The 26,657-nt window shown below is 49.7% G+C and overlaps 1 protein-coding gene and 1 long non-coding RNA gene across 2 annotated transcripts in view; both read right to left on the reverse strand.

The window, feature by feature from the left end:
• The window catches only part of SLC2A1 (solute carrier family 2 member 1), a 28,055-nt gene extending 19,728 nt beyond the window's left edge, over positions 1 to 8,327 (reverse strand). The window contains exon 1 of the mRNA XM_069588294.1: positions 8,066 to 8,327. Coding sequence (XP_069444395.1) covers positions 8,066 to 8,083 — 18 coding nt within the window. The 5' untranslated portion in view covers positions 8,084 to 8,327. The remainder of the gene's footprint in view (positions 1 to 8,065) is intronic.
• LOC138439633 (uncharacterized) lies at positions 891 to 7,067 on the reverse strand. The gene is made up of 2 exons (XR_011256784.1): positions 6,783 to 7,067; positions 891 to 1,294 (listed from the first exon to the last, which is right to left on the reverse strand). It is a non-coding gene; the product is annotated as an uncharacterized lncRNA (long non-coding RNA).
• Positions 8,328 to 26,657: the final 18,330 nt, after the last annotated feature.

Raw genomic sequence — 26,657 nt, forward strand, 5'->3', positions numbered from 1 at the left:
ACCTTCTAGAACACCCCTTGCCATTCCAGACCTTTGCCCTTGCCGTGTCCTCTATAGTCTCAGCTTCTGCTCCAAGCAGTTGGGGAATACCCAACTGCTGTTCCCCCACCACACTGGGAACTGAATGGGACCTAGAGTGCCCAGAGTAGGATGCAGCGCTGAATGTTTGTACAAAGGTAACCGGTCACTTTCGAAATTAGTGTTTCGGGCAAAATTGGCTCTGTGAGTATCCCCCCCAGCCCAGCACTCATCCTAACAGATTCCAACTTGGTCATGTAACAAACCCCTGATGAGGACTGGAACATCAGCTCTGAGGGCTGAAAAAAGCCTAATAGTAACTCTCCAGCCTCCACCCCACCCCACAGGGAGGTAAAGGCCTCTGAGTTCAAACCCTGATTCTCTGAGGGGTGCCCCAGGCAAATGCCTGGGCTCAGGGCCCTGCACAGAGGCGGCTCTCACGCCCCCATCCCTTGCCACCCCCACCCCAATTGTGGGGGTCCTGAGGCCCACTGAGAGCTCTCCCTCTCCCAGGAAGCCACCCATGAGGTACCTGCCAGCTTTGGGACCTCTCCTCCCACACATGGAGATGCTGGGGGGCCTGGCCAGGTCACATAACTTGCCAAACATCATGCGTAGCCTTTTGACACTCTAGCCCTGGGCTCTCCTGGTCAGTACTGGCAGAGGGAGGGCATATGGCCACACCATTGGGGTAGGTCACTCCCTGTGGGAGGAGGGTCTGGGGGGAGGGTCCCTGAGCTGGGATGAGCCACAGGTGGCTCGCATCCCTTCCTCCTTCCACAGCTCCGACATGGCCCTGGGGTACGTCGGAACAAGGAACAAGGACTGCATGGCCCCCAGTTCTAAGAAGGATGGGGCAGGGGCTTATCGGATCGATGACAGCTCCTTTTTAATTTATTTTGTGTACATTTCTTTTCTAAGATTTCATTTGAACAAAATTCTGGTCAGTACAAAAAGAAGCCGAAGAAACTGCAGAATTGCTGTAATGCTCTCCCATGATAGATGGGGAGGCTAAGGCCAGAAGATAGGGGCCAGGATACTCAGCAAACAGAAGCCAGTCCTGGGACTTGAGTTCTTTGGATTCCTGGACAGACATTTTACTCTTTGAACTCTTCCAGCCTTCCAGGTCTTTTCAAGAAGTGTGATAACCCTGGGAAGCATCACCTTCAGGTGACCTGAGGCATTTATTTACTCTTCTCCAAGCCCTTTTCTTCAAACCTTCCAGGGACGTCAGGACTTCTGCATAGCTGAGCCACCCCTGCACCCCGCGGTGGCCCTAGAAGCAAGAAGGTGCACGTCAATCTTTAAAGCAGAGAGTAGAGGAGGGAGCTGCCACTTTTATCAGCGTTGGCAGCACCAGCCAGGCCCCGGGCAGCATGCCAGGGCTGCTTCCACATCCTGATTTAACCACCACCACCAGGCTTTGGGGGAGAGATTGCTCTCGCTTCGGAGGAGAGCCTGGAGGCTCAGAGAGGGAAAAGTGGATGGCCAGAAGGCCTTTGGCTGCTGCGAAGCCTCATTTCGAGGGGTTTCTGCTGCCAAATCCTTCCTGCTCATGTCTTCCCTCTGCTTCCGGGTACTGGTGCCCGAAAGGAAACAAGGTTTCTACCTGGTACTTCCTTCCTATGTAGGTCACATTTCATCCCAGCAACTTGCTGTGCCTTGCTCTGTCTGAGCCAGGACAGCCCAGACCCACACTCAGAAACCTCTTGGCCACTTGGGTTGATTTTGCTCTAAGCCCAGGTTAGTCAACTATGGCCCGTGGTCATGGTCAAATCCAGCCTGCCAGCTAAGAATGGGTTTTACATTTTTAAGTGGCTGGGGGTGGGGGGCGGGGAGAGAAGACCAAAACTTTGTGATACATGAAAATTATATTAAATTCAAATTTCAGGGGAGTTCTCTGGTGGTCCAGTGCTTAGGACTCAGCACTTTCACTGCTGTGCACCTGGGGTTCAATCCCTGGCTGGAGAACAAGATTCTGCAAGCCACATGGCACAACCAAAAAAAAAAGTTCAAATTTCAGTTACCGTTAATAACATTTGATTGTAACACAGCCACACTTGTTTGTGAAGACTGTATTGTTACGGTTCCCCTTGTGCTACAACAGCAGGCCATGCGGCCCACAGAGCTGACAATATTTACTTACTATTTGGCCCATTACAGAAAAAATTTGCCAGTCTCTACTTTAAGTCCCAGGTGCTCTGAATGGCGGCGTGCAAACCCAACATATAATAGCTGCACAGGATTTTTCAAAGCCTTCCAGGCAAAACCAAATCACCTTTCAAAAAGATGTTAATTGCAAACAAACAACTGACTCCTTGAGCCAGCACCTGGGCATGTGGAGAAGCCAACACCCCAGAGAGGGATCTGTTCAGTGGGGAGGTACGCCCCTATTTGACTATGAAAAGATTAACTTGATAAGACTATGGGAATATGCAACCCCAACCCTCTCAGCTGACAAGGTTAAGTCCCAGCTCCCCTACTTGTACGACCTTGGAAAAATTCCTTCCCCTAAGATCTCCTGTTCTCCATAAAAGAGGCTTCCTAAGAATAAGAAGTTATATTACTAAGGAAAGGCAGTACTTGAGTGCAGGTCCCCAACACCGTTCTGGTCAATGGAGATTCAGCAACAAACTAAACTGAATCCCTGCTTCATGGAACTTGACATTTTAGATGGGGCAGCAGTGTGGGGAGTGGGAAGGTAGAACCTTGATATACCTAAAATATATCAGGTGGTGAGTGGCATGAAGAAAGAGAGTGATGGGGACAATCACTTAATTCTTAATCGGGCAGGACATCTTGTAATGGAATATTATGCACCTGTTGGAAAGAATAAAACACACCTATATGTACTTGATATGAAAAGAGTGCCAGGGAGAAAAGAAAAGCAGTAAGCAATGTATAGAACGCACACTGTGTGTAAGGAAGGAGGAGACAATCACTTTACATCACGGCAAGTGCTTAAACGTGCAGAGACAAACACCATAGGTATTGGTGGGTGAGCAGGAGGGAATGCACAGGGCTGCACAGAACTATGTAGAAAGTGTGATCCAATTACTCTAAACTCCATTTATAGGCACATATATACACATGCACAAAAAGAGGTCTGTGAGGGGTAAATATCCAATAATTACAACTGGGAGAAGATGTTCACTCTTACCTTGCATGCTTCTCTATATTTGGCTCCATTACTTCTGTAACTTAAAAAAAAACCTTGCAACCTGACCTAGAGAGGTAGGTATTATTTCTGTTGTTTAGTCGCCAAGTTGTGTCCAGTTCTTTGAGACCCCACGAACTGTAGCCCACCAGGCTCCTCTGTCCATGGGATTTCCCAGGCAAGAATACGGCAGTGGGTTGCCATATCCTTCTCTGGGGGATCTTCCTGACCCAGGGATTGAACCCGTGAGTCCTGTATTGGTGGGCAGATTCTTTATCACTGAGCCAGTTACAGTTGGGGAAAAAAGCTCCAGCAAGAGGCATGGCTGGCCTGGGGTGAAATGGTGGAGCTGTTTCCAGTGGAGCCCTTTCCTCCTCACTCCCCAGTGAGCTCTGGGCTAGGTGATTTGGGCAGATGTCCTGTCCAGCAGAGGCCTCAGTAGCCAAAGGTTCTCTAAGCTGGGGTCTGGCAAGAGCTCTCTCCCCTTCCAGGGTGCCAAGGCCCTTGGGAAGCAAAAGCCAGCAAAGTGTTGGTGCTGAAGTCTTAGAAAGGGTCAACTGTCCTCAGTCTACCAGAGTTCAAGGTATGGGAGCCCTGCCCAGTTACTGCAGAACCCCAGTGTTTATGCACTACCTACTGCCTCCCTGGCCTGGAGGTCAGACAGTAGAGCCTTAGGCTCCACTCCACTCCTCCCATGGATGAGGTGGGTAACAGTTGGAGGTTTGTTGTGGTGGCCAGGCCTAGACACAGCCTCTCTAAGCCCAGAAGTCCAACCAGGAGGCTTCTCAGCCTCCACAATCCTGGGGACGCTGAGTGACTCTGTTACCTCTCTGCCCAGGAGTGAGGTGGGGGAAGGGTGAGGTTGCAGGTCCCAAGCCAATGCTGCACAGTTCTCCTTTGTCCTAGGCCTCCCCAGCTCTGCCAGCTAGGGTGGGGTGGGTTGGGGGAGAACTGGACGACTGTATCCCTGGAGCTGGAGCAGAGCTCTAGGCCCTGACATCCTGTCAGTGCCTGATCAGGAGGGACTGGGTAAAGCTGAGCTCCTTGGAGTCACAAGCTGATTATGGGGGGATTTGGGGTTGACCCAGCTCCAGGCCAGTTAGGGTTGGTCCCGAAACAGCTCAGCATGGGACAAGGATCATTATAGAGATGTTTACAATGTCTGCACACCCAAACTGAACGTGCAAAGGGCCCTTCCATTTAAAACAGCCACCACCCTGGTTTAGGGCACAGGACCGGTCTCACCACAAGCACCATGGGGAGTGAACCTCCATTTTATGGAGAAGAAAACCAAGGCTGAGGAGAGTCACATCCCCAAGGCATAGTGTTGTGAGGATGTCTTGTTTCCTTTCACAGAAGGCTTTCAGGTCAAATGATATCTAACCCAACTACTAGACTGCACCCAGAAAGAGCCTGGAAAGTCCTAGAGTCTGAGAATTCCTGCTCATTTGGGGTGAACGGAGGGTGACACAGAAAAGTGGTGTGGAAGAGGAAGTATTTAAAGAAAATAGCGAAAAACATTTCAAATTTTTGGACAGCTGTATCTTGGTTAAGCTTTTTTCCTTCTCCGGCCTCTGTTTTCATCTGTCAAACGGAGGGTTGGGCCATGCACTGGAAGGTCCCTGCTGGGGACTTTCCTTTATCATCTTCTTGGGCCATCCCAGAAAGGGTGGCAGTGTGTTTTGTGCTGGGAGGCTAGTTTATGACCTTGGAAAAGTCATTTTCCATTGAACCGTGATGTCATCATGTCTTGGTATCACCCTCACAGGGAAGGCAGGGCAGCCCCATCAGTGGACCCATTTAGGGGCTTGGCACTCTCACCCATGTTCTGCTCTGCAAACCAGCTTCCTGACAAATCCCAAGTGGAGAACTGGCCAGTTGGAACTTTAAGGATTTGCCTGAACAAGTGATACAGCCCTGGTATGCTGGGGCTCCCCAAAGGCTCCCATTGCCAGACTGCCAGACTTCTGTATAGAGGCTGCAACCTAGGTAACCCCAGGTCACCTAGGGCCCAGGTAAGTGCAATGCATCATGGGAGTCCAGAGAAGCAAGGGATATTTATGGAGCATCCATGGGGACAGACAGACACATTTATTTCCGAGTTCCTGCAGACACTCTAATGATGAAAATGACATCATTCTGCGGACGCGGTAACTGAGCTAAAGCTGGAATTCAAAACCACAAGTGCAGGACTTCAAAAGCCTATGCTCTTTGTACCACTGAAGGGTTGAGGAACCCCGCAGATTTCTCATTTCTCCTTTGTATGGAGGATGGAGTTGGCAGAGGTCCTGGGGTGTGATTAGGGTGCCAGGAAGGACTAGTTGAGGAGTCTTCACAAAGGGCTGGGCAAGACATCTCGGGGCAGGACTCACCCTTGTCTGCTGCCCAGTAGGGAGTGTGAGCAAACTCCCCCGGCTGGAATAAGAGGGTCTTCAACTTGTCTCCTCCCTACTTTTCACTCAGGTAAACATCACAATGAGCCACAGAGAAGCACCACAAAGTGCAAGGAAGTCAGATGAGTCATTTCCCAGTTCTAAGGAGATGAGGAGGAACATAGCAAAGCAAACTTCAGAATCAGACACCCCTGGTTTTAAGACCTTGGGCAAGTGATATAACCTCTCCAGGCCTCAGTTTAACCTCCTGCACAAAAGGATGGGGCGTGCTGATTGAGTCAACAGGTCCAAAGGGAAGGGCTTTTTTCTAGAATGTATACAGGATGGTCTGTAGAAGGTTTAGCGAAAAAAAAAAAAAAGAAAGAAAAAAATTTTTTTTACTATAACTGCTATCTGTAATTTGCCTTTTGAAATTTCTACTTTACGTACTCATATAATCAATTATTATAACAGTGCCCGTATATGAATTTATGTGTGCATGCTCAGTCACGTCTGACTCTTTGTGACCCCATGGTCTATAGCCCGCCAAGATCCTCTATCCATGGGATTTCCCAGGCAAGAATAAATGCAGACAAACCACTGGAAAGGAGGCACTCCAAATTTATTTACTGATGGAGCAGGTAATCAAGAGTTTGGAGGGTACTGCATAAAAAACACCCACCTGCTACAGCATTTAGAACTGGCTGGCACATGGACAGCCCTGGAAGTCAGTTAAACTCTCTCCCCTCCATTCAAAATTCAAGAAAGGCTCATGGTGAAAAGGGACAGTGTAGACTGAAAGCCCTTTCTGATTAGCTGGGGTTCAAATCCAGTTCAGCCACTTACTAGATGTTTGAATTCAGGAAAGTTACTTCTCTTCTCTGAGCTCCCTCCCTGAACCATATGGAGGGTCAGTGATACTGAAAAGCATTTGAGCCCAGAGCCTAGTAAACTATTAAGCAGCTGTTGAATTTCTCCTCCACTTTTTTCTCCACTCAGAATATTCACTTATCCACTCAACAAATAAACACCCAGGTCCTGCATCATATGCTGAACAGACATTTCTTTCCCTTGAAGGAGTGAAAAAGTTATCCTTCTCTTACAGACAGTGAAACTGAAGCCCAGAGAGGTTAAGTGACCTGCTAGAGCCCTGAGCTAACATAGCAAGCTTACCATTAGCTAAAAGAACTTCTCATTTCATTTGTATTTTGTTATACCGCAGCATAACGGCTCACCTATGACTGTCGGGAAATGTGTTCTGGGCTCAGGGTCTCCCTTCAGGCCAGGGCGGGCTGGTGAAGCAAGTCTGGATTCCTCAGGCACAAAGGCGCCTTTTCCCGCTGAGGGTACAGCTTGGCCACACTGTCACGCACCTCTCTGCCCAGTCAAAACCTTGCTCAGTTCCACCGGACACCTCCAGCGCCCATAGGAAAGGTAGTGCGCAATTCAGTGCTAACCCTTACCAGGTGAAAAAACACACTCGCGCCTTCCCTGCCCGAAAAAAAGGGACTTGAAATATCCTATAGAAGGGGGAAGGAGGGAGGAAAGAAATAAGGCTCTACACAAAAGGTGGGGCCCAGTAAATACTTGTTGGAAAGGAGTCATTCTGGGAAAGTCACAAAGATCCCCTGTAGGGCAAGTCCTACAGGGGGAAAAAAAAGAGATCGTATCGAGGCAGTTTGCTCCCGCGGGAAGCAAACTATTCACAGTCCCGTGTCCCGCAGCTCCCTGGCGCGAGCTCCTTCCACTCAAGCCCGGGCCCCCTTCCCGAACCCCTGTCCCCCCCGGGATCGCGGTGGCGGCCCCCGGTGTACACTCTCCGCGCGGCCCTCATCAGCCCCTCCTGAACAGGGAAACGTGCCACCTCGGAGCACATCGCCCCACTTGGCTAAAGCTCTGGGGCCTGCCCTACGCGGAAAGAGCCTCGTATGCGGGCTTTTCGTCTCAGCCCTGCAGCTAGACATCCTGGGGTTGAAGCCCGGGCCTTAACAGACTGCCCTCTGCCTCGGAGCCCCAGAGGGCTGGCGCGGGGACCGCGCGGGGCGGCAGAAAACGCCCAACACCAGGCCGCGCGCCCAGTGTGGCGCCCGGGAAATGAGAGCAGCGGTTCCCAGCCTGCCGAGCGGGGGCGGGTCCCTCCTCCTCCGCGCTCAAGGGCCGGGGCCCGGCCGGGGGCTCGGCCCGCTCAGCCAATGGGTGCCGCGCTCGGACCCCTCCCCCGCCCCGGGAGGAGCCGGCGCGGGGCCGCCGCCGGGGAGGATCGTGAGCGACGTGCCGCGCCCGGGCCCTGGATCCCCCGGCCCCGCCGGGCCGCGTGGACCTCGCGGTTCCCCGGAAGGAAGCCAATTACTCAGCGGGGGCGCCACCTACGCACGCGGCGCCCTCGCGCCCGCCAGATCCCGAGCCCATCCCTGGCACTGTCCCCCGGCCCGGGGGAGAGGCCCAGGCCGGCGGAGCGATCAGCGGGGGTCCGCGCCTTTGTTCCCGGCAGGGAGGGCCCGCAGGCGCGCGGACTCACCTTGCTGGTGGGCTCCATGGCCGCGCTGCGCCGGAGGCTTTCGCGGCACCGGGTGCGCGGGCGGGCTGCGCTGTGTGGAACCCGCTTCGGTTTTGGTCTCGAGACCCCGTCTGCGACTCGCTTGGCCTCCCTCTGCCTAGCGAGCTAGTTGCTGAGACCTGCGGCCCACTGTCTGAATTCTCGCTTTGGTTACCTTTGAGCACTCCGACTGTCGCCTTTATAGGACCCCAGCCATTGGCTAGCGAAGCTGGGGGGGCGGGGCGGAGGGGTGGGCAGAGCCCGGGGGCGGGGACTGAGGCATGTCCGGGGCGGGGTTCCCCGAGGAGGGGGCCCAGGTCGCGGTCCAGGCGAGTGAGGGGGTGGGGAGGGAGGGCGCCCGCTGGGTACCTTGTTCTGGCTGCGGATCTCCACTTCTCCCTGAGTCCTGAGAATTCTCTGGCTGTGTGACTCTCTGCAAGTGTGCGCACCTCTCTGGGCTTCAGCGGCCAGTAGCAAAATGGAGGAGCTATTACCGGCTGTGAGACCAAACTCGGAGCCGAGCCGCACAAGGTCGCGCGTGAGAGTGAGGACTGGAGTCCTCACTCCGCCAAGGGATAACTTCAGGAAACTAGTTGTAATGATTGTACCACCTCATAGGTTTGTTATGAAGATTAAGTGAGTTAATATTTGAGAAGTGTTTAGAGCAGCCTCTGTTATGTGGTAAGTGGTATTTAAGTGTTTGTTAGACTACAGGAGGTCTCGCTCTGTGATTTTCTCCCTTCCCTTCTCCAACCCCACATTCCTGTTTGTAAACCAAGCCTGGCTTTAGCACAGGCTGGGCCCTCTGCCTGAAAATCTATGCCTACCTCATCTTAGGACTTTAATATCACCTCCTCTGTGAAGCTTTTCTCTACTCCTGACAGTACATGTGACTCTATGGTGACAGGTAAGTGTGAAAAATATGAGTGATAAGAACATAGGAGAACTTGGATTTGAACCAACTCCGCTGTAGACCAGCCCCGGTATGATCCTAGGCAAGGTGCAACCCTGTGAGGCTCTGCTTTCTTCTGGTTAACCCGGAATGAACATGACCACCAACTTCAGGTGCTAACATGAGACATACAATGTCCAGATCTGCCCATGAAGTACTTAGCACATGTTGACTTGCACATAAGGCCCCCTTTAGTAGTAATGGTATTTTTTTCACCTTATTTCATCTGATTTCACCTTATTTCTTCTTCTGGACTCGTGTCTTACTTGAGACACAGTGAAGGGAAAGACCCCTAGTCCAAAGGTCTGGACAAAGGTCTGGACGAAATCCTGAGGTTAACCTGAGGGTCCCTTTCGCTAGGAAAGGGGTCAGCAGGGGCTATTTTCTGTTGGGAAGGAGGAGCCTGGGCATGACCCCTGGAGTCCTTTGTCTGGGCTGTGGGTCCAGTGCTGGCCAAGGGAGGGGGCTCCCTGTCTGGAGAAGCCCTGGCAGGGAAGGCAGGCCCCATCGGTACACCTCTGCCCGTGGCTCCTATTTCTGTGGTCTCCCAGTTGCGCAGCCTGGAAAGCTTGGGGCCACCTCTCTCTTCATCTGGTGCCCAAGCCCCTAAGTCCCATCGATTTCACCTTTCTGTACCACCTCATCCTCCTTCCCTTCTGCTGCCTGCAGGGCCTCCGGCACCTCTGGTCCTCATCCTCTAGTGCTGACCCTCATTCTTCTGTTTGTATGTCCCATGTTTCCGTAGAGGCAGCAAGGTCCAGCCTGGCTAGCACGGCCTTCAGGGCATTAGTTTACAGGCTTAGCCTCACCCCTCACACTTGCACTCACCACATCTGTACCTTTGCTGATTGTTTCCTCTGCCTGACTCCCTCCACCCCCACCTCATCAAGCCAAAGTGCTTCAGATGGCACAAAGCACCTCTAGAAGGGGCCCCTTACAGGAGGCGTGCCTGAGTCCTCCACGAGGGAGTTGTTCTCCCTTTTACCTTTTGATGTTTCTTAGTGTGCTGCTGTGCTTTTTCTCTTCTTCCAGACTAAGCACCTTGAGGATGGCTTCTATAGCTGAGACACAGAGGTGAAGAAAGAAGGCAGAAATGAATGAACACATGAGCAGCTAGTCTGCTTGTTTCTTGCCAACACAAGTGTTCCCTGAAGTACCTTTTGGGTTTTGCCATTTCCCTGCTCCAAGTCTCTCCACTGCTCCCTGTTGCCGAATACATTCAGTCTACTGTGTATACCTCTTCCCAGCTGTGGCTGTGCCCCATCTAGCTCACGGGGTGCCCTCACTATCAAGCTCTCTTTCCTTCTCCAGTCCAGCCCTGTCTGTGGTGGCTGCTTCTCCAGGGAGAAGTTGCTAACCTGCTTCTCCAGGGAGAGTTGCTAACCTTATGGATTCCCCAGACTGGAGAGAATGAAGAGGGGAGGTGCATAGCAACAATACTGAGTTGGGTGTGCATGGCTGAGAATGTGTATTGGAGCAGATCTTGTACCACAAAGGAAGGAGAGGGAGTAGAGAGAGCTTCAGGATAGGGAGAAGGCAGGCTGAGCAAGGTTTAGTAGGCTAAATATGAGTTCAGCAGGTGGGTCAGAGGGAAGGCCATTTTTGGCAAGGGGAAAATCACCTGCAAAGAGAGGAGACAGACAAAGGATAAATGCTAAAGGGAAGAAAGAATCTCTTGACCACATGCCTGGTGGTGGAGCCCTGGATTCGGTTTCCTGAGTCCCAGTTCTGCTGTTTACCTGCCAAACATCACTGAACAAATCCCTTCTCTCTGTAACCTCAAGACCTACATCTGTAAAATGAGCGTAACAATCCCCTCCTGAGTTGGCCAGAGGAAAAACAGATTATGTACAAAAGTTTATCCAAATAATGTATGACTGCCCTGTAGCTCAAACGATAAAGAATCTGCCTGCGAGGCAGGAGACCAGGGTTCGATCCCTGGGTTGGGAAGTTTCTCTGGAGAAGGAAATGGCAGTCCACTCCAGTATTCTTGCCTGGAGAATTCCATGGAGAGAGAAGCCTGGCGGGCTACAGTTCATGGGGTAGCAAAGAGTCGGACATGACTGAGTGACTGACACACACACACACACAATTTGTGGTGTCAGAAATTCAATCAAACTGCCTTGCTATGGTCAGGGTGGAACTTGAAGACAGAGCAGAGTAGCTAGAAAAACAGCTTTGCCTTCACCCTACCCCATCATACTTGCCCTATCATTTGCTTGAAATTCCATTTCTAAATGTTCTCATTGTAAAAGCTTTATGATCCCTAGAAGGTACTGTGTAGAGGTGAACTCATCAGACGCTATTGACGCTGGCCAGATATTAGATTCGCAGGTAGACTAGTTCAGTTTTTGGATGGCTGAGTCCTCCGCGACCAGATTTAACTCCAGCTAAGGAGGGAACATCAGAGAAAGCCTAAGAAAGTGAGCCTGGAGGGATGGGTTGCCGGGGGAGACCGAGCAAATGGTCCTGGAGGTGCAGCTTAGGGCAGAGGGGCCAGGCTAAGCAGCCCCTGCGGCGGGCGTGCAGAAGGTTGGGAGCGAGAAGGGGATGAAGTTCGCGGAATCTGAGTGGGAGAAGCTGAAGAGGCGGGGTCAAATGCTAGGCATAGGAGTTAGGGCTTTATTCAGCGGGGAGTGGGGAGCCATCGAGGGTTTTTGAGCAGGGAAGGACCTGAGGAAGTCTCAGCCCTTTCTCAAGCCTACTCCAAAGATTTAAAGGGGAGTGTAAGGAGGCGGTGAAGCCCTAGGGCTTCGCTTGGAAGGACCAAGTAACCCCTCCCCAAACTACTCTCACACTGGCAGCTTTGTTCGCAGGAGGGTGCATTTAGCCCTGGAAGGAACTCGAACTTTTGGATTCCAGGCAGTTCTAGTCCTAGCCAGTCGGAGGAAAAAGGCTCCCTGAGACTGGCGGGGCGGCCTAGTGCGTGCCTGCGAGCACGCTAGCGCGCTCCGGGGCCGCAGCCGCGCCGGCCGCTGTGCGGGGGCGGTCTTAGCAACTCCGGAGTCAGGAGTGAGTAAGGCTGCCCGGGGAAAGACGCTTTTTTTTTTTTTTGCCTTTAAAGGCAAGCGTCCTTGGCGGCTTTTGCTGAGTCAGCTGCCGCTGACGCAAGTGGGGCTGCCAGGGGCTGGGACGGGAGAGCCCCCAATCCGCGGGATGTCCTGCAACCCCGATCCTCCCAGGCTGCAGGTAAACACTGTGCTGGACTCCTGGAAGGCCTGATGCGCCAGGCAGGACCGTCTGGCGTGTTTACTATTTTCATTCTGACTTGCGCACCTGTTCAGACCGCCTGCTCGCAGAGCACTTTGCAGCTCCTCCTTCTCTATCCTTTCACGTGCCTCTCCCCAGCCCTCTGCTCTCGGCAGGGCCACCACCCTATCCCCCAGTGCTGGGGGATATTGAGGGAACACTCCCCCCATTGTCTCCCGCACCAGGCTTGTCTGTCCAGATGCCTCCAAGACAGCCCTTTGAATGCCCCACAGGTTCCTAGCCTTCACCATGATTAAGTCTAAAATCATCACCCTCTCCCATCTCTCCCGGTCCCCACCGCAGAGACGTTTCCTCTACTCACCAAATAGCCAAGCCAGAGATCTGACATCTTCCTGGACACTTCTTTCTCCCTCCTCCTCAATACCCAGTAACCCTGTGGACTCAACCCTTCCAAAACAGGCACTGGACTCCATCCCCTTCTTTCATACCACTGGCCTGGCTATAGCTCTGCTTGTTCGTCCTCCCACCTGCCACCTCTCTGGTCTCTCAAACACTCAGCCAGCGCATCATTTCCCTTTTTAAGCATCTTTCCCTGGCATGCAAGAATGTGGCTACAGCTCACAGATGTGAAAGAAGCCAAATGCAAATAAGTGCGGTTTAGTGCATGCAAAGTTCAAAAACAGGCAAAACTTATCCGTGGATTAGACGTCTGGATAATAGGTACCCTTGGAGGGATGGTAGTGACCACGAGCGGGGCTGGTGATCAGGGCTGGGGCTATGGTGAGGCAAATGAGGCAGGATCGGCCTTACAGATATTTCCCTTTGCCCTAAGCTTTCATGTGACTCATCACGGCATTGTTACTAATCCTGTCTTTACCTAACATTTTGATATTCTGTCATCATGAATTTTTTTGGCATTAGTTTTGATTTTTAAAAAATATTGCATTAAAACGTTATTTGTCTTGATGACTGAGCTTTTTGGCACCCCCTTAGATTTTACTCAGGAGGTAAGTGTCTCACTTGCCCTAGTCCTGACCCTGCCGGTGGTGTTTTGCAATGAGTGCTGGTTCCATGTGTGTGTTCAGTTTGTGACAACTCATCAGGTTGGACAGTTCCAATTTTTACATTATGCACATTATGCTTCAATTAAAAAAAATTTTTTTTTAGCTTAAAAAGACCTTTCCGTGATTCCAAGGAAATGACTGTTTTCTGCTTCTTCTAGCATCCCCAGGACCCAAGATGATACCTGACACACTCTGGGATGTGATACATAGTTGTTGAATGAATGAGTACAATATTCTTCCAGTTAATTTAATCCCAACAAGAATTCAGTGAAATGAATCTTTTTTTCACTCCATTTTCTAAAGGAGAGAACTGAGACTTAAGGGAAGTGAAATGATTGGCTCAAGTTGACATAGGTAGTAGGTGTGAGTTCTAGCACCTCGATTAAAAAAAAAATCAACAAAAACTCCGACCTGTAGCACCTGCTCGGGCACCTGATCCAGCACGGGCACAAGTGGTGCGCCAGGGCCTGGCTTTTATCCCTGAGATTAAATTCTTTGAGCCGTATCTCTCTGCAGATGATGACCTCCTTGGGATAAGGGCTCAGGCATACCTGTCTTCTCTCTGTCCAGCTAGTTACTTAGGACAGGGAAGAGGCTCTGAATATTTAATAAATGAGCAGAGCAAAGAATAAATGAATGAGGAGGCGGACAGTGATAGGCAGTGAGTGGAGCACAGGTTGGGGAGGAAAATCTGCTAGCTGTGTGTCTTTGGGCTTGTTACTCAGTCTTTCTGAGCACCAGTTACCCCAACTGTAAAAATGGGAATAATATCAGTACTTACCTCAAAAATGTAATGAAAATATGAAATGAGGAAATGATCGTGGGGGCGACTGGTATATAACACATGGATAATGTAACTGCAGTAGTATTCTTTCCAGTGGTTCACATTCTCAAAGTCTGATTTACTGCAGGGTGTCAGGGATCTACCTCTTTCGATTTCCATGTATTACTTTCTTGGGGGTCTCTGGAGTTGGAAGGAGGGGACCTGATGCAGTTCCCCAGGAGCTTTCCTCCTTGAGCCCACAGAGAAGACCAGTGCTGAAATTGTCCAGAAGTCTGGTAGCCCAGCTCCATCCTGCTGGTGGTGTCATCTGTGATGAGTTGCTTCTTTGTGAGCCTCACTTCCCTCTCTGTCAAATGGGACTCAGAATCATCTTTACCTTGTGGGGCTCTGGGGAGGATTCCCCAGAGTCTCTAAGTCTAGCCCACAGTACATATTCCTTTAAGGTTGGCACCCTGGGGAAGAGCGAGGAGACTGGAGGCTCTTCGAGATTCTCTAAGGACTGATGGGAAAAACAAATAGCCTGGCTGGGCGCTGTTTTGGTCTTAGAACCTTATTACTCCCAGTGAAATAATACCATTTATGCTGGTGCAACTTTTCAACTGTGCCAAACACCTTCTCGAATGTCATTCCTTGGGTCCTCCTCACACCTCATGGGGAGGTCAAGAACAGATTTACTCATGTACCCATGGCAAGGTGAATAGACTGAGGCATACCAAGGTTAAAGCCATTTGCTTGAAATTACACCAAAGGAGGAATTGGGTAGCAAATGGAAGGCGTGAGACCTGGACCTCTTCACCACCACCATGCAGCAATTTGGATTCAAAAGAAGGCAGAGAGCTCACCTCCTGAGTGAGCGGCTATGGCCCGACTGACGTATGGCTGTGCCCGCTTTCCCCACCCCCAGCCCCACCTGGATGCCACCTGGCAGTCACACGTACATTCATCACCGAGGAGCTGGCTGACTCACCCTATTATACCGGAGCTGACTCACACTTTAGAACATGGAAAGTGAGAACCTGAAAACCTGGAGAAGCTCTCCCTTCCTCATGAGGCTTTAAATTAATGTCCCAAACCCATGGCAGTTTAGCTCTTAAGAAAGAAAAAGCACTGTGGTCTGCCTGGAGGCGGACATCCCTGAACTCAGGGGGCAGTGGTTCACTCCACTCTGGGAGGTTACAGGCTTGCTGGGTGACTTCAGGCAAGTCATTGTCCTTTTCTAAGCCTCAGTCTCTTTGGTTTCATAATGAAGGGGTTGCAACAGGTGACTTCCAAGGCCCTTCTAGCTCTGGGTTGAGAAGCCTTGTCATGATAAGTGGTGTGTGTCAATAGTTTGCTGTGTGCCAGGGGCAGAGCTGAGTGACTGATGTAAAATTGTCACTTTTAACCCTCATCACAAGTCCTAGAAATATTGCCTTTATCCCACTTCATAAAGGAGGAAACCAAGGCACAGTTTCAGAGAAATTTGCCCCAGGTCAAGCAAATAAGCCAATAGCAGATCTGAGAATTTAACCCTGTCTGTCCACAGAACTCGCATTAGTGGGTTTATTCTTACTTATTTTATCCTGCTAGAGCTCGGTTTCCTCATTTAAAAAATTGTGGCAAAGTATATATAACGTGAAATTTACCATTTTAACCATTTTTAAGCATATAGTAATTCAGTGGCATGAGATCCATTCACACTGTTGTGTAACCATCACCACCGTCCATCTATGAAAAATTTTCATCTTTCCAAGCCCAAATTCCTTATTCATTAAGCAATAACTCTCCACTGTCCATCTCCCCAGCCCTCTGGCAAACACCATTCTCCTTTCTGTCACTATGAATTTGACGACTCTCGGTACCAAATATAAGCTTTCCTTGTCTTTAAAATTATGACAACAACAAAACCATGAGAACAAAGGTCAAATAATCCTTCATTTGTGGGCAGCTGGCTTTGAATTGGATTTTAAGTTCCAGTTCTTCCATTCAACGGCTGTATATCCTCAGGAAGATTGCTTAACCTCTCTGCCTCTTCATTTCCACATCCCAACGAGTGGCCTGCTGAGTCCAGCCCTGCAGGGCTGTTGGCAGGCTCACAGAAGACAGTGGATAGGTGTTTGGAAAGTCTGATGCCACTTCTGCGGCTTGTTATATATGCCCTCTTCCTGGAGTGCTGGGATGGGCTTAGATCAGTAGATGTGAGAGCTGGAGAGATTTTAGAGTTGTGCTGTTCAACCCTTTCACAGATGAGAAGACTGAAGCTGGAGAGGTGGTTGTGACTTGCCTAAAGCCACCTATGGAACTTGACACATCCACGTGCATCTATGTCCCACGCGCACACGCCCTGCATATGGAAGGTGCCCAACAGATGCTAGCTGCTGAGGTTGGAAGGTGGGGGCCGTGGTCTCAGTGGAGGCCCTGACTGCTCGGCTATGGAGCCCTCCCCTCGAGCAGTTGGCATTCCAGTCTGGTCCCCCCACTTGAAAAGTGGCTTATAGAAGGTGCTGGGGCAATCGTCTTCTGTCTTGTGTATTCTTTTTATTGGTTTCCAGAGACCTGGTCTTGTGGCTGAGAGTCCCCTCTTCCTTGTTTCCTTAGAGTAATGATTGCTAGGAATTTTTTGGTTGCCAGAGTTAATATATTTAAGGCAACTTCAGGTAATAAAGGAGACTTTATTAAGGGATACAGAGGTGTCCCACAAACAGTGGTGGGGTGCAGTCAGATGCTGACTGAGATTGGGACTCAGAGTATACCGCTGCCAGGATGGTCGGCATCCCTCCTTATTGCTTTCTTTCTCTTTCTCTTCACAGACAGGCGTGTCCTGTCCCACATGGCAGAATATGACCACCACACAATGCCAGAATTTACCTGGGACGATTTCAAGGCTGGCTCAACTCTCTCCTGGTCTTGATTCTGAGTTTCTAGACAAGGAAAGTAGACGGGGTCAGTTTGGATGAGATGTTCGTCCTGGGTCCTGTTGGCTATGGTTAGGTGATGGCGCCGTAGGGAATGTACGAGGCTGGCAGGACTCAGGTCTGTGGGAGGGTGGGGCAGAGGAAGGGTGTGTGACTCCCACAGGCAAACACAGGCATCTGTTTAAAATGCTGTGAAACAGGGATATATGTTCATTGACATGGAAAGACAGTCAAGATATTTTTGAATGGAAAAAGTGGGTCACAAAAGAGTATGTGTATCACAGTTTAAAAAGTAAACATGCACATGTAATGTGACTGACTTTCCTACAGAGATGATAAATGTTCATTGAAATTATGGGTAGGAGAATTAGGGGTAATTTTTCGTTTCTTCTTTTGTAATATCTGCGTTTTTCTGATTTTTCTCTCATGAATGAGTATCAGTTGAGTAATAATAAAACGATCATTCTTACCGCACTTGGCTGCAGTGTGTGTTAACTAAGACATTTATTGACTTATTTAATAAATATTTATTAAGCACCTAGTGCGTGACCATGCTTGTGAAAGCTGCAGGTGACTGGCCAGCAGTAGAGGTTCAGTCATTGGGGTCCCCTAAGGCTCTGCCTTCAAAGTTTGCACAATAGTCTGGGTGCTCAGACACAGGTGCTTCTGTTCTAGCGATTTGTACACATTTTGAAAATCTAAGAAATGAAAGACAGGGTGTTTCAGCTATCTGTTGCTATAGAATTAGCACCCCAAAACACAGTGGCATAAAACAGCAATGATGTGTTATCTCTCTTGATACAGGGAATTGGGCACTTCTGTTCCCCATGACCAGCCGAGATTATTCATGCAGTTGCATTCAGTGGGGTACTTGGCTAGGCCCATTCTTCACACACAGTGTTGCATTCTCCGTATCCAGCAGGATAACCTGGACTTCCTTTACAGCATGACGGCCGGGGCCAAGAGGGAGCATTTTGAAAGAGCATGTCCAGGTGTAGAAAAATTTACCATGCCTGCTCATATCAGTGCAAATCATTCTGGATATGACTTGCTTTGTCTCTTAATCTGTAATGAGCATTTTCTCTGTGAGTAAATATTTTCCCCAGCCTGATTTTTAATGACTCACTGATAGCCCATCATTGATTTAACCAATCCCCAACTGATGAATATTTAATTGCTTTCATTTTGGGAGCAGTTATAAACATCTCTGTGAAGGTCGACTTAGTACCAAAAACTAGGTACAAATCCTTGTAGGAAGGGGATTACAGGGTCAAAGGAGGGGGAAATTTTTCAAGTTTTGCCAAATTGCCCTTCAAAAATGTAGTTCAGTTCAGTTCAGTCGCTCAGTCGTGTCCAACTCTTTGCAACCCCATGAATCGCAGCACGCCAGGCCTCCCTGTCCATCACCAACTCCCAGAGTTCACTCAGACTCACGTCCATTGAGTCAGTGATGCCATCCAGCCATCTCATCCTCTGTCGTCCCCTTATCCTCCTGCCCCCAATCCCTCCCAGCATCAGAGTCTTCTCCAGTGAGTCAACTCTTCACATGAGGTGGCCAAAGTACTGGAGCTTCAGCTTTAGCATCATTCCTTCCAAAGAAATCTTAGGGCTGATCTCCTTCAGAATGGACTGGTTGGATCTCCTTGCAGTCCAAGGGACTCTCAAGAGTCTTTTCCAACACCACAGTTCAAAAGCATCAATTCTTCAGCGCTCAGCTTTCTTCACAGTCCAACTCTCACATCCATACATGACCACTGGAAAAACCATGGCCTTGACTAGATGGACCTTAGCTGGCAAAGTAATGTCTCTGCTTTTGAATATGCTGTCTAGGTTGGTCATAACTTTCCTTCCAAGGAGTAAGCGTCTTTTAATTTCATGGCTGCAGTCACCATCTGCAGTGATTTTGGAGCCCCCCAAAATAAAGTCTGACACTGTTTCCCCATCTATTTGCCATGAAGTGATGGGACCAGATGCCATGATCTTCGTTTTCTGAATGTTGAGCTTGAAGCCAACTTTTTCACTGTCCTCTTTCACTTTCATCAAGAGGCTTTTTTGTTCCTCTTCACTTTCTGCTGTAAGGGTGGTGTCATCTGCATATCTGAGGTTATAGATATTTCTCCTGGCAATCTTGATTCCAGCTTGTGTTTCTTCCAGTCCAGCGTTTCTCATGATGTACTCTGCATAGAAGTTAAATAAGCAGGGTGACAATATACAGCCTTGACGCACTCCTTTTCCTATTTGGAACCAGTCTGTTGTTCCATGTCTAGTTCTAACTGTTGCTTCCTGACCTGCATACAGATTTCTCAAGAGGCAGGTCAGATGGTCTGGTATTCCCATTTCTCTCAGAATTTTCCACACTTTATTGTGATCCACACAGTCAAAGGCTTTGGCATAGCCAATAAAGCAGAAATAGATGTTTTTCTGGAACTCTTGCTTTTTCAATGATCCAGCGGATGTTGACAATTTGATCTCTGGTTCCTCTGCCTTTTCTAAAACCAGCTTGAACATCAGGAAGTTCACGGTTCACATATTGTTGAAGCCTGGCGTGGAGAATTTTGAGCATTACTTTACTAGCATGTGAGATGAGTGCAATTGTGCAGTAGTTTGAGCATTCTTTGGCATTGCCTTTCTTTGGGATTGGAATGAAAACTGACCTTTTCCAGTGCGCCGGCCGTCGCAGCCGCTAGCGCTGAGTGCGCAGGCCGTGGCAGGAGAGGAGCCACCCCGCGTCTGAGGTCAGGGGCAATGGTCTGGAGGAGCCACCCCGCGCCTGAGGCCAGGGGCGGCGGCCGGGAAGATCAACCCATGCCCAAGGAGCAGTGGCTGCTCTGGTGCAGGAGGGCCTAGAGGAGCCATCCCACGTTGAAGGTCAGGAAGGGTGGCGGTGAGGAGATACCCTTCGTCCAAGGTAAGGAGCAGCGGCTGCACTTTGCTGGAGCAGCCGTGAAGTGATACCCCACGCCCAAGGTAAGAGAAACCCAAGTAAGATGGTAGGTGTTGCAAGAGGGCATCAGAGGGCAGACACACTGAAACCATACTCACAGAAAACTAGTCAATCTAATCACACTAGGACCACAGCCTTGTCTAACTCAAAAATGTAGTACATGTTGCATTTCCATTGACTGTAAAGCACCAGTCTCTTCACCATCCTGTGGTCAATCCTGGGTGTGGTTTATCTTTCTAATCTCTGTCAGTTGGATGAGTGAGAAATGGTATCTCATCATTGTCTTCAAAGCGAAAATTAAAAGTAAATCGCCCAGAGCCAGATCCTTAGGAAGAGTTCTTATCTTTCTCTGGGAAGCAGCCCTAATAAATCCACAGGCTCGAAGGCAGGGCCATGCGGTGTGTCTCTGCCTGCTGACTCAGGCTGTAAAAAGGAACACAGGGCTGACAGCTGAGCTCCCGACCGTGGAGGTGAGTTTGCTGCATCATCACGGGCAGATCAATTGCAACAAGCCTGCTGCTTTCCTGTCCTGTGTCTGCAGGGTTTCCGGTGCACACAGGGCACAGGGCCCCACCCACTGCACCTGCCTAGCCCATCCTGACTCTGACCCTGTCCACTCTGACCCACTCTGGAGGACCTGAAGCTGAGATCTGGGACCTGGCCAGCTATGACTAAGGAGGGTTGTAAGGAAAGGTGTATAAAGAGATCAGTCCTTGGCCTGGAGCATCCCGAGCCTTACCTCCTGGCCTCAAAAATTCATGAACTGAGGCACACCTTCCTGTGTGGAAACAGGGGTCCTGGACTCTAAGGCAGCCCTGCTTCTTACTAGCTGTGGAGCAAGTAATAGGGCTTCGGAGCCTCAGATTCTTCATCTAGAACATGAGGGTAATAGAGCTTTAAGGATTATAATTTACTTCCTCTATGTCTGATCCTTGTAACTCTCATGGAACCCTCAAAGGTTATTATGTATATTATGTATTATGCCCACTTTGCAGTATTATGGGTATTAAATAAGTATAAATGTGTATTCTGCCCACTTTGCAGATGTAAGTGGGGCAGAGAGGAAAGAAATGACTTGCCCAAGATCACGCAGCAAATAAGTGGCAGAGCTGGAAATGAGCTCAAGCCAGCCTGAAAACAAAGCCCATGTCAGCAACTTTTATAGATTTTGTAAAGGGCTGGAGGAGAAACATGTATGGGAAAGAGTTTTGCAACCTGTGTCCAGAATAGCTACAGTTACAACCAGCAGTCGCCCTCTAGATGGTTTGGGTCCTTCTCAGTGGGCGGGATGGCTATGCTGGAGACCTACCTGAGAGAGCCAAGTTTCCCACCAGAAAGGTACCTGATTGTACAGCTACACGTCGGCTTTAGTCTGCTGTCTCCCCAGAGGGAGGCAGGGCCCTTCATTTAGTAACTGCTATAATTTACTTATGGAGTATTACTTTGCAAAGTATGTTTTATGTTTATGCTTTGGTTGTGATCCTGTTTGTTACGCAGGCTGCGGTGACGTTAGGTGGGCAGGTAACAGCCAGCCAGGGTGGCCAAGTTGGGTTCCAGGCAGACTGAGGATCCCTCCCTCCTGACCAGGCCCTGGGAGAGAGATGCTCAGGCCTAGACCACCAGAGTTTACAATGCCTTTTACCCCGTGGTCATTGGTCTTCTTTTAGCCCTGCCATTATCTGCCCGACAGATGGAGAAACTGAGACCCAGGGAGAGGAGGATGCTTACTCCCCACACCTGCCTCAGCCTTCCCCAGCTGGAATGTGGAGGGGGAAGTGACAGGGAAAAGCTTGCTAGCGGCACTGGACTTGTGCCTGCCAGCTGAGCTGTGGCCTTTGCAAGGGCTGGGTGTTCCTTCCAGAGAACTCGAGGTGGGGCAGGCTGGCTAGAAATGAGATCAAAGGGCAGATCAGGCCGGGAAGAGGAGAGGGCAGGTCTCAAGGGTGAGGGGTTGTGGAAAGAGGAAGGGAGCCTGGAACAGGCCAAGATTAGGGTTGATCTGGGGATGGCTTAGCAGAGTTTAAACTGGGGCCACATGGGATTGTGGAGCTCTGGGATCAGAGGCTACTGGGTGCAAATTATGACTGTGCAGGCAGCGCTAGTGGTAAATAACCCACCTGCTAATGCAGGAGATACTTAAGAGTCACAGGTTTGATCCCTGGGTCGGGAAGATTCCCTGGAGGAAGACACGGCAACCCACTCTGGTATTCTTGCCTGGAGAATCTTATGGACAGAGCTATAGTCCATGGGGTCGCACAGAGTTGGACACGACTGAAGCAACTTGGCACCACTTATGAGAATGGTGTGTTTGGGCAAATAGTTCCCTGAGTGCCAGTGTCCTCATTTGTAAAAGGGTTGGAGCATTTCCTGGGTTAGATCCTGGTTCCACCACTTACCAGTGTGACCCAGGGCAAGTGGATTCACCTCTCTGGGCCTCTGTTCCCCGATCTGTAAGATGGGCCTGATAATAATGGTAGCTGCTCACCCAGTTGTTGTGAAACTTCAAAGGTCTAGCCGCATATGTAGAAGGTGCTAAGCATTTCACAAAATCAGTTTTTGCTGCCGTCGTCATTGTCATCATCTACCTCAAAGGGTTCCTGGGAGGCTTCATCAAGGCTATAGATGCAAACAGTTTTCCAGGAGCATTATTGGATACAACATCCCTCAGTATCCACAGGGGATTGGTTCCAGGATCCCTGTGGATTCCAAAATCAGAGGATGCTCAAGTACCTTATATAAACTGGCATAATATTTGCATATGACTTACGCATGTCTTCCCAGATGTAGTAAATCATCTCTACATTACTTATAATACCTAATACAATGTAAACGCTATGCAAATAGTTGCTAGCATGTGGCAAATTCTAATTTTGCTTTTTGGAACTTTCTGCCATTTTCTTTTTTTTCCCTGAAATACATTGGTTGAGCCATGGATGTGTAACCCGTGGATTGGAGGGTTGACTATAATTCCGGGGCAGAGTGACAGTGCTCTGATGGTGTGGGTGGTGCTGTGAGACTCAGGAAGAAGATGAAAGTTCTTTTTTTTTTTTTTTTTTTTAAAGATGAAAGTTCTGACTGGCTGGAAAATAGGTGTGGAAGGCTTCCGGGGAGAAGTGGCATTTTCTGAACCTCAAAGGAAGATGTGTAGAAGTTCTCAGGTGGAGGAAGGGAAAGGCAGAGAGATGAACTTGAGTGAAAGGTTGGTGGTGAGAGAACCTGAGTATGCCTGGGAATGTGAAGCCTTTTCATTAGGCTGCATATCTGGGGTGGAGGGCAAGGCATGAGGCTGCCCTGGGGGAGGGGAGGTGCCAGGTGCAGGATGCCTTGCCTGGGGTTTAAACTCACACCAGTAGCTGGGAAGTTCCTATACCTGTCTACTTGGCAGAATCACCTGAGATGTTTTAAAAGCACAGAATCCAGAAATTCCCTGGCTGGCTAGTAGCTAGGGCTCTGTGCTTTCACTGCCAAAGGCCCAGGGTCAATCTCTGTTTGGGGAACTAAGATCCTGCAAGTCTTGAGGCATGGCCAAACAAGCAAACAAACAAAAACCAAACAAACAGATTCCTGGTCCCACCAGGCAATATTCTGAGTGGTAGGTTTCAGGTGGGGCTCAGAAATCTGTACTGTTTAAAGCTCCTCAGGAAATTCTAATGCCCACCCAGTTATGGGAACCCCAGCCAAGGAAAGAGGTGTCTCCAAGCATGTAAAGGCACTATTGGAATGCTAGATTTGAGCAGAGAACTTGAGAGGATGGTGTGTGTGTGTGTGTGTGTGTGTGTGTGTGTGTGCAAGCGACCCCTGACTTTGATCCCCAGCCTTTCACTCCTTCCCAAGGACATCCACGCTCTGATGCTCACATTTGCAACCAGAGATGGACCTTGGAGATGCCACTGCCCTATAGCCCTCTGGCTTCAGGAAAGACAACCTTCCTTCTCTCTGTCCATTCATTTATCTGTCCATCCATCCACCCGTTCAACACAGTATTTGAGCTTCCCACCCTTCAATTGCACTCATCTCACATGCTAGTAAAGTAATACTTAAAATTCTCCAAGCCAGGCTTCAGCAATATGTGAACCATGAACTTCCAGATGTTTAAGCCGGTTTTAGAAAAGGCAGAGGAACCAGAGATCAAATTGCCAACATCCACTGGATCATGGAAAAAGCAAGAGAGTTCCAGAAAAACATCTATCTCTGCTTTATTGACTATGCCAAAGCCTTTGACTGTGTGGATCACTATAAACTGTGGAAAATTCTGAGAGAGATGGGAATACCAGACCACCTGACCTGCCTCTTGAGAAACCTATATGCAGCTCAGGAAAGCAACAGTTAGAACTGGACATGGAACAACAGACTGGTTCCAAATAGGAAAAGGAGTACATCAAGGCTGTATATTGTCACCCTGCTTATTTAACTTCTGTGCAGAGTACATCATGAGAAACGCTGGGCTGGAGAAAGCGCAAGCTGGAATCAAGATTGCTGGGAGAAATATCAATCACCTCAGATATGCAGATGACACCACCCTTATAGCAGAAAGTGAAGAAGAACTAAAGAGCCTCTTGATGAAAGCGAAAGAGGAGAGTGAAAAAGTTGGCTTCAAGCTCAACATTCAGAAAACGAAGATCATGGCATCTGGTCCCATCACTTCATGGCAAATAGATGGGGAAACAGTGGAAACAGTGTCAGACTTTATTTTGGGGGGCTCCAAAATCACTGCAGATGGTGACTGCAAACATGAAATTAAAAGACGCTTCCTCCTTGGAAGGAAAGTTATGACCAACCTAGACAGCATATTAAAAAGCAGAGACATTACTTGGCCAACAAAGGTCTGTCTAGTCAAGGCTGTGGTTTTTCCAGTGGTCATGTATAGATGTGAGAGTTGGACTGTAAAGAAAGCTGAGTGCCAAAGAATTGATGCTTTTGAACTGTGGTGTTGGAGAAGACTCTTCAGAGTCCCTTGAACTGTAAGGAGATCCAACCAGTCCATGCTAAAGGAGATCAGTCCTGGGTGTTCATTGGAAGGACTAATATTGAAGCTGAAACTGCAATACTTTGGCCACCTCATGAGAAGAGCTGACTCATTTGAAAAGACCCTGATGCTGGGAAAGATTGAGGGCAGGAGGAGAAGGGGACAATAGAGGATGAGATAGTTGGATGGCATCACTGACTCGATGGACATGGGTTTGGGTGGACTCCGGGAGTTAGTGATGAACAGGGAGGCCTGGCATGCTGTGGTTCATGGGGTTGCAGTCAGACACGACTGAGTGACTGAACTGAACTGAACCCTACCATTTGCCAGGTATGATGCTGGGTCCTGGAGATATAGGGAATAAAGTGGACACTCTGTGTCCTCCTAGAGAACTTTCCATCTGTTCTGACTCCCTCAGTTTACGGAGCTTAGAGTGCATTGGGAATGTGGCTAACTACAAGAGAGCTTGGACAGGAGACCCACCCATGGGCCTAGACAGAAGCAGCAGTGGTTGCATCCTCCAAATCCCATCAGCTTCCTGGTGCCCCCTGTCCCACAGGCCCAGTCTCCTCTCCTATGTGGCTCAGACCCTGCTTGCCCATCTCCCAGCCGTCCCTGGGTGGCCCCTGCTAGGAGGGTCCTGGTGCTGAGGAGAGGAGGAATCTATGTGATGTCCCCCTGCATCCCACCCTGCCGCCCACAAAGAAGGCAACATCCTTGGGTAAGGCCTGGGCATCTCCTCACAGGGGCAGCAGAAATAACAAACAGGAGGAAATTACAGGGATTCCCGGGATTTCAGAGCTCACAGCTACCCATACAGGAGGGACCCCTGCAGAGAGATGGATTCAGAACGGTGCTGGTGTCGCCACGACCTCCTTGGCTTCATGCTTTGGTCCTGTCCTTTTGTTTCACCACTCTCCCTTGCTCACTCCATCCCACCCACACCATCACCAGGGTGGGTGCTGCGGGTGTCACTGTCACTCACTGCCATCCATTCATTTCTTCCCTCATTCATTCAGCATGTGCGTACCAGGTGCCAGACAGCAAGGGTGAAGCTGTTGGCAAAATAGGGCTTCCCATAGAACTCCCAGTGCTTGGGGAAGCAAACACGATGAAAAGCTCTAATACAATGCGATTATGGCCGCTGCGGAGTTGTGTGCAGGTGTTGTAAACTCAGGGGGGAACCAGGGTAGGACTGATGCTTAATGAATGAGTAGGAACTTCAGAAAAATGTGCCAGGCAGTGAGAACAAGTGTAAAGAAGGCGTGAAAAGATGTTCGCAATGGCTGTAGCACCGAGAAGGGTCAAGGGACAGAGAGAATGGAGGGCCTGGAATGCTGGGCTAAGGAAATAGAACTTTCTGTCATAGGTAATGGGGAGCCATTGGGAAGTGAGCAGGAGAGGGACATGGTCAGAGCTGCATCTGAGTACATGGTGTGGAAGCTGGTGTGGGGGAATGCGCTGGTGTCGGAGAGGCCAGGCAGAGCGTCCAGTGAAGAGGTCCAGACATAGTCCAGGGAGGAGTTGCCTCACGACTGAGCGACTGAACTGAACTGAACTGAACCTAGGGCAAGAGCAGGTGGCTCGGCAGCTGCGAGCATCTTTGGGTAGAAGAACTGAGGTGGGCACAGGGCAGCTGGGCTGCAGAGCTGGCTCCACTCAGGGCAGCTGGGCATTTCCAGGACTCAAGGTGAAAGAGAGGCTGAGGCAGGCAGGAACTTCAGGAGCTCCTGGGTTTTGATCTGGAGCAGGCTGAAGTT

This window comes from Ovis canadensis, chromosome 1 (assembly GCF_042477335.2).
Source record: "Ovis canadensis isolate MfBH-ARS-UI-01 breed Bighorn chromosome 1, ARS-UI_OviCan_v2, whole genome shotgun sequence".
NCBI classification, from domain to species: Eukaryota; Metazoa; Chordata; class Mammalia; order Artiodactyla; family Bovidae; genus Ovis; species Ovis canadensis.